The 8304-nt window shown below is 38.0% G+C and overlaps 1 protein-coding gene across 1 annotated transcript; it reads left to right on the forward strand.

The window, feature by feature from the left end:
* The first annotated feature begins 5496 nt into the window (after positions 1-5496).
* LOC148023254 (putative cullin-like protein 1) lies at positions 5497-7545 on the forward strand. Its single transcript, XM_087695194.1, has 8 exons — positions 5497-5696; positions 5839-5983; positions 6129-6293; positions 6448-6495; positions 6648-6848; positions 6995-7072; positions 7154-7291; positions 7374-7545. The coding sequence occupies exons 1-8, from the start codon at positions 5509-5511 to the stop codon at positions 7416-7418; spliced, it is 1008 nt and encodes a 335-aa protein (XP_087551320.1). The 5' UTR covers positions 5497-5508; the 3' UTR covers positions 7419-7545.
* The last annotated feature ends 759 nt before the right edge of the window (positions 7546-8304 follow it).

Below are 8304 nucleotides of genomic sequence, written 5' to 3' on the forward strand. Positions count from 1 at the left end.
TTTGGCTTATTTTGGCAATGATTTTGGGACTCTTTATAGATATTACAACAACTTTTTTGGTCATACTATGCCTCTTTTTCTTGTAATATGGTTGGTCATTCAAATGATAGTGCCATCTTCAACAATGAAAAGTTGGATGAAAGCAATTATGGCTATTGAAAGACCCAAATTTGGCAGGTTTTGGTGCAAAAATATCAGATTACACTAATCAAATGCAAGAGCATTAAGCCTAAGGGTCAAGATCAAGATGTATGGGATGACTTAAATGAGCTTTGCAGGTCCATGATTATCCTGTCCCTCAACAAGCAGATTTATTATAATGTAGTCACGAATGGATAGTCTGTATGGGATCTTTGGGAGAAAATTTGTAATTTTATGATAAGCAAAGCCTTGATTCCCAAATGTATTGGCTAAAGTAGTTATGGACCTTCGTATGAAGGAATGTACCAGTGTTTCTCAGCATTTGAGCGAGTTTCATGCTATCATTGGCTAGCTGTCATTGCAAGGTATTGGCTTTAAGGACAATCTTCCACCTTTGTTCTTGTTGGTCACACTGCTTGAGACTTGGGACACATTTCGTATTTTGATGTATGAAAATTTGTTAGAGAACTGACTAAAATTGTCTAATGTTGAGGGTGCACTCCTGACGGAGGAGATAAATAGGAAGAATGTGGATGCTTCTTGTACTTCTTATGCTTCGCTTGTTCGGGGTTGTCATGATGGCAAGAAGGGGAATGAACACCGTGGTAGAGACTCGCATATGTCTCTTTCTAAGTCGTGTGGATAGTCTCACCGTAAGTACTGTGGGCGTAAGCTTGATTTGACATGCCATTATTGTGGGAAAGCAGGACATATCAAGCCACACTGCCATAAAATGCACTATTACAAGCATAAGGAAAAGGGCAAAGGGAAAGCGTAGGACAACTCTGATGATCGTAGCATTGTCCTTGCTAAGTCTTGTGTTAAGATCGAAGAGATCAATATAGTGAAGTAACTTGACTTTGATAATGATTACATACTTACAGTTTCTTAATGTAGTGCATCAACCTGACTCTGATGATGATTACATACTTGCAGCTTCTTCTTTGGATGAGTCATAGCTGACTGATGCTTTGCCTAGTTTTACTCAATGTTGGTTGATGGATTTAGGGGCTTCCTTTCATGTGATCCCTCATAGAGAGTGGTTCCACTTCTATTGTAGTATGACTGGATCTGTTTGTTTGGGGAATGACTTGGCATTGCAGTTAGTTGGTATTGGCGATATTCGACTGCAATTTGGTTTAGGCAATATGTTTACTTTGCATAATTTTCGTTATGTACTGACTCTCATGAAGAGCCTTATCTCTACTGGCACATTGGATGATGAGGGTTACTTTGTTTCCTTTGGGGATTCTTCTTGGAAGATCACCCATGGGATTCTTGTTCTGGCATATGGTGCCAAGTCTAGAACTTTATATCTCGTGATTGTATCTAGATCCATAGATCATGTTTTGTTTGTGGATGTAGTTCCACATGTATCTCTTTGGCATCGTTGCCTTGGGCACATGTCCTTAAAGGGAATGAAAATGCTTACTCATTTGCAATACCTTTTGTCCCTATTTGTATGGTAGGCAAACACGTAGTACGCATAATAAGCCTAGCACTCTATGCATGGGTGAACCCTTGGCTCTTGTTCATTCTAATGTTTGTGGACCTATGCCCTGTTAGTTGCTAGGAGGCACGAAGTACTTTATCACATTCATTGATGATTACTCACATAAGGTTTGGGCATATCCATAAAGCTAAAATTTGATGTTTTGGCTACCTTTCAATATTGGCTTACATTGGTTGATAACCAGTTTGGGTATAGACTGAAATGCCTATGGTTAGATAATGGGAGTGAGCATGTCTCTAAAGCCTTTGGTCAGATAATGGGGGTGAGTATGTCTCTAAAGCCTTTGAATAGTTTTGTGATGAGAGGAGTATTAAGTGTTAATTGACTGCCCTATATACTCCACCCCAGAATGGTATGGTTGAGCACATGAATAGGAAAATATAGGAAAGGGTTCGTAGTATGCTAAGCCAAGTTGGCTTACCATAGCAGTTTTGGGTTGAGGCAGTGACTACTGTCGTACACTTGATCAATTGATATCCTTGAAATACTATTGACTTTCAGGTTGTAGAGGAGGTGTGGTCTAGAAAACCTTCCTCGTATGCTCATTTGCATGTCTTTCTACCATGTATCCAAGGACAAGCGCACAAAGTTGGATGCTAATTATGTAAAATGCACCCTTCTTGGTTATGGGGATGCAGGTGTGATGGGCTATCACCAATGGGATCCACAAGCTCGAAAAGTAATCTGCAGCATGATGTAGTTTTCCATGAGGAAAATATGTATATTTTCCATGAGAAAAAGATGCATAAGTAGCATGAGCAGATAGTCGAGATATGTAGGATTATATTTCAGGAGGAGGCTCCTGCTCTTGTACAACCAACTAGATAGCTTGTAGCAGCCAATTGATGCTCCAGTGGCCCATGATCATGATGTTAGATAGAATGTGCAAGCTCCTTAGCCTGCCTTGAGACACTCTACTAGATCTAGATGTCCTCATGAGCACTTTGAGCCCTCCCTTGATTATGTGATGGTGATAGATATGTAGATGAGCCTCTTACTTATGATGAGACCATGTGCCATGGGGATAGTCACTCTTGGGAGAGGGCCATGCAGTTAGAGTTTGACTCTTTACAGAAAAATCATATGTGGGAGTTGGTTCCTTTGCCTAGTGGAAAGCATGCATTGCCATGCAAGTGGGTGTACAAGTTGAAGAGCACTCCTAGACACCCTAAGCCTGCCTATAAGGCCATATTGGTTGCTAAGGGTTTTAAATAGGAGCATGGTGTTGACTTTGAGGAAGTCTTTTCTCCTGTAGTCAAGATGACTACCCTACGTATGGTACTAGCATTGGTTGCTCAATTAGATCTTGACCTTTATTAGATGGATGCTAAGACGAATTTCTTACATGGGGACTTGCATGAGGAGATTTATATGTAGTAGCCTAAGGGCTTTGAGGAAAAAGGTAGGGAACACCTAGTGTGCAGATTAAGAAAGAGCATTTATGGCCTTAAGCAGGCACCTAGGAAATGGTACCACAAGTTTGATTCTTTTATGCATTCACATGGCCATACATGCAGTGATATGGATCGGTGTTTATACATGGAGAAGCCTCGTGATGGTAGGCTTTTGATTTTGGCACTCTATGCGGATGACATGTTGATTGTTGGGAGAGCTCCCGATGAGTTGGATGCTCTAAAAAGTCAGCTGAAGAAGAGCTTTGAGATGAAAGACATGGGACAGACCTCACATATTCTTAGGATGCACATTATACGTGACCACTCTCAGGGGCTCCTTTACTTGTCACAGAAGGAGTATATCTAGAAGATCCTTGAGTGATTTCATATGTAGGATGGTAAGCATATTAGTTGTTCTTTGCCTTCTCATGTCAAGATGGGCCAGGCCAATTGTCCACAGTTTAATGAGTAGAAGGTCGAGTTGGCCAAGATCCCTTATGCATCTATAGTGGGTAGTTTGATGTATGCCATGATAGCCATTCATCTTAACATAGCTTTTGTAGTGGGAGTTGTGGCACACTATATGGCTACACCTTGTAGATAACATTGAGATCTTGTTAAGGATATTATGAGGCCATTTGGTTGGGTCCTTTGGTTGCTGACCTTGGTATTGATGCTATCCCTACACTGCATTCGGATTCTATGAGTGCTGATTTGTCTATCCTATGCTTGGTTTCTATTTGTCTTTCATTTGTTGGGGCAATCAAGATCAAGAGCAATGGGATTTGATAATCTACAAATTTCTATGGGGGAAACAAAGTAAGCTAGGTACTCTACACCCATTATTATTGATAAGATCAAGGCTTCTCTCTTGAAAGGGGGCCTAAGAATCTTAGACCCCTTCTGAGAGGTCCATGCTCTAAGGGCCAAGTTCTTGAGAGGTTGTTGGTTGGAGGATTTACCTTGGGCATGCATGCTAGTGGACATGTTTAAAGCAAGTAATTCCAAATTCTATAGTATTTGGGGGACTTTGAGTCCCCCCTGATTTGGTGCACTCACATGCCTTAACCAAGATTAAAGCCCACGGCTCACTCTAGAAATGATCAAGTCCTGTGAAACTATTATTTGCTTGATTGATATTAATCACGAGTCAATAGAAGTGGACAGTGAGGACAATGCCTACTAGTTAAGAAGATTTAATGCTCCCCTCATTTCCATATTGCTGGGTGCAAATCCTTGCAATTGATCAAGAGAGGGTTGATCAAATTCAAACATTGTATCAGGGAGGGGGTTTGGGAGCTGATAGGCAATTGTGAAAGGAACCTAAGGGGCGCGTCCCCAATCCGTCTAGTTAAGCAAAGAATGGGTCCATTTGCATAGTAGTAATCTAAGATTGACCACATCCAAAAAAGCCATCTTCTCCTTTTTGAAGATTGAGGGAAAGGATCTATTTAGCTCACTCAACTCTAGGGACATGAAGTCGAAGATGCTCAAGAATGTTGGCAGAGCCCACAACGTGTTATATGAAGCATGTGGTGTGGGATTATGCTCCTAGTAGAAAAGATTAGAGAATGTTTTGGGAACACGTGGGCATTGAGATTCCCACTCAAGGATCAACACTTTGGAAGGTAATCGTAGGTGCTCTATTTTATGGCTCTAGGTTGAAAAAGAGGGGCATGTCTAATGGCCTTGCATGTGTGGAAGGGAGGAATCTCTTCAACATGTTTTCTGGGACAGTTGCCTTTCTAGAAGATATTGGGCACTTACTCTTAATCACTTTCCCCAGGTTAAAGAAGGAGAAAAAGGCTTGCAGGCATGAGTGATGGGCCTCATTGATCCCACTAAGAAGCACAAATATCTTGCTGCCTAATAAGTTCGATTGGTGGTGTTAAGCTCTATAAGGATTGCTAGAAACGAGATGATCTTTTAGGGCGTTTGCCCTCCTGGACCGCAATAGTCTCCAAAGTTTGTAGTTTTTGAAATCTTGGAAAATCTCAAAATATTGGGTAGTCATCATAATGTGGCCAAAATATTAATATCCTTTGTTAGGCCGTGAGGTTTTGCAAGAGAGGTTATTCCTTTATTATTAATACAAACTATTTTCATGTGTAATATTTTTATTGTAGATATTAGCATGTTAATATAAGTATCCACATTAAAAGTCCACAAGATTTAGATCTATAGGGCGAATTTATATAATTTTCATGATGGTTAAAGAGAACAACGAGTGGGGTGATAACTCATATGCAGGGCGTACCTAAGAAGTGAATATAAGAGTATAGTGAAAATAGTGAGGAGGAGGAGAAGGCTAATCGATTGTGAAAATGAATCGGGTGGCTCTCTCTCTCTCTCTCTCTATCTCTCTCTCTTTGCAACATTATAAAAGCTGCACCAATGGCGCTCATGACGACCCTCTCTCTCTCTCTCTCTCTCTCTCTCTCTCAAGGCTGCACAATATTAATGGCCTCACAAGACCAGCAATCAGGAGACAGGATGATCCACTTACAACATCAGCAAGAAGAAGAAGAAGGAGGCAGCATAATAAGGCCGGAACAAGAAGAGCAATTTGACGTGCGATGGGCAGCCTTTGAAAGTCAGCTGAGCCAAGGCAAGGCGCCATCTCCTGAGGAGTATATGGCCATCTACACGTATCACCCTAAAACCTTATGCTCTCTCTCTCTCTCTCTCTCTCTGTGCCTAATTGATTTGAACACACACACACACACACACACACACACACATTCATGGATATGTTTTCACTTAATATGTTTCCTCATTATAATATAACAGAGGTGTGTATGAGATGATGTGCCTTGATATCGAGAAGGCTGAAGCCTTTGGTCATAAGCTCTACACCAACTTCCCACACCTTGTTGACTCATGCATCACCCATGATTTCTCTAGCCTTATAAAGAATCATGATTTCACAATCCATGTGAGTTCATTTCTAATCTTGTGTAAGAATACTTCATATTTCATGCATATAGTCATTATAGCATTTTAGTAAAATGTTTATCCTTTTCCTTTGAGAACAAACGTGAGAAAATAAATTTGAAGCTCTAAACAATTTGTTTAATTAGATGAAAGGTGAAAATGATATAGAGGACTTCTTGAAGCAATGGAAGTCCTTCACACAGAGAATTCATCTAGTCTCTCATGTTTGTAACTATTTGGATCGTTTCTACATAGCTCGGAATGAGTTAACACCCTTAAATGAGGTTGCATTGGCAAGATTCAACAAAAAGGTTAGTCTTTCTTCCCTTCTAGATCATTTCTTTCTTCTTCAAAAGCAATATGGAATCTCAACATTTTTAACTTTTGCTTCTTCCCTTCTAGATTATTTCTTTCTTCTTCAAAAGCAATATGCAATCTCAACCTTTCTAACTTTTACTTGCTCAGGTTTTCCAAAGAGCAAGGGAGTCTTTGAAAATAGAGTTCGTAGCATTGGTGGTCATCCTTACTCATAACATGTTTTCTTCAAAATTTTGCACTTTAAGTAGTGTGATTCTATTATTAATATTCTTTAACCACACATTTTCTCTCTATGATTCTAGTTTTGACACACTCACAATTCTCATGGAACCACTATATTTGAGTAGGTGCAACGAAGGCGTGATGGTAAATCAATCAATGAGCCTATACTACATGACCTAGTAGACCTTTTTTCACAACTAAAGATTGAAAAGAAGTCCAACTCTTTGACATGCTATGAGGAATTGGAGGCTTTCATATTGCAAAAGGCTACAAATTATTATCTCAAGAAGTCAATGCAATGGCCCGTGGATATTTATGAAAAGAATGTTAGTATAAAAACATCATGATGTTCTTTTGTGTTGTGAAATTTAATGTATTGTTCGAGGAACTCCTTTTTATAATACTATAATTTGAAATCATTACCTCATAATTAAGGAACTTTTACAATATTTATATTGGTATATTACATTAGGTTCGAGAGGCAATGCATTATGAGAGAGACTTTGCTGAAAAGTTCTTATTGAAAGAAAGTGTTTCTAAGCTAGAGAAGGTAACATTTTCACAATTCATATTTTCCATCTTACTCAAAATAGCCTTAGAATCATGCTTGACATAATGAATTCACTTATAGGCTATCGAAAAGGCATTTCAAGAAGCAAAAGAAAGGTCTATAAAAAATGAAAAGGAATCAAGCAAAGATGTAGAATTTCCCACCAAAGAAAATAAGAAAGCACCACTATACAATTGTTCCACCAATCCAAAGCTTTGGGTGAGTTGTTATTTTCACTTCTTTGCTTTGATAGATTTCTTTTAAATTGTAATGACTTAATCTTATCTCTTGATTGGTGCAGGGCACATCTAAATTGGATAATTGTTTCCAAACAACAAATGCATGATTATGGCCACTTAAAAATCTTTAAGGGTTAACTTTTAAGGCTTACAAATGTTAGTTGATTCTTGATTTTCTCAAACCATATTGGAGTAGTTGGACTTACTACATTTGAAATTTGTATTGATGTTGAGTGTTCCATTTTCTAATATTTGAAATTTGTATTAATGTTGAACATTTCTAATATGGACTTTACAATAAACATGTTACCAATATCTTATTCCTTAGATGAAAAAGGGCTAGTAGTGATTATGACTTTAGTATAAATGTTATTTGTTTCAAATTTTAGGGAACCTGATTCCTAAGTTGAAATGAATTTGTATTTTCTTAATTCTGAGAGACATTTTATATTTGAACTTAATACATAATTTGACATTTTTTAAAAGAGTTAAAAATTATTATAGCTAAAATTTAACAATTCTTATATGCAAGGGAGTGGTTTCTTCTTTCATTGTTAAACAAGAGATCTAAAGGCTTGATTAGTTTTATTAAGACACGGCCTTCAATTTTTGGATATGAATATGTTGGATGTTGCAATGTAAATTTTCATTTTTGAATATTTTGTGGTAGATCATAATTGGAAATTCAAGGCATAGATGGAACTATACCCAATCAAATGTACATGGATTTTGAGTCTAAAAATTTGATATCTATTTTTAATTACTTTTCTAGTAACAATGATCCCTCTTGGTCCACTTTCAATTTTTTCTTTGATTAAGAAAATATGGGAAAAAAGCAATTTTAATCGAGGTTTGTGGCAACCAATTAAAATTCTTTCATTCTAAATAAAGGTAATTTCCATAGAGGTTTGTGCCAACCAATTTCAGTCTACTTACCTTCAATAAGATTTAAAAGATTTAAGCTTCTTCGCTAGCTATTGCCATTATGTAAAT

Source organism: Lygodium microphyllum, chromosome 16 (assembly GCF_053477565.2).
Source record: "Lygodium microphyllum isolate KBCC chromosome 16, Lygodium_microphyllum_v1.1.10, whole genome shotgun sequence".
Lineage (NCBI taxonomy): Eukaryota > Viridiplantae > Streptophyta > Polypodiopsida > Schizaeales > Lygodiaceae > Lygodium > Lygodium microphyllum.

Bases quoted from the DNA above. Each gene is read 5' to 3' on its own strand.
- LOC148023254 (XM_087695194.1), top strand. From the start codon at position 5,509: ATGGCCTCACAAGACCAGCAATCAGGAGACAGGATGATCCACTTACAA. The intron at 5,984-6,128 runs GTGAGTTCATTT...TTGTTTAATTAG, and splicing joins ATCATGATTTCACAATCCAT to ATGAAAGGTGAAAATGATAT. The intron at 6,294-6,447 runs GTTAGTCTTTCT...TTACTTGCTCAG, and splicing joins TGGCAAGATTCAACAAAAAG to GTTTTCCAAAGAGCAAGGGA.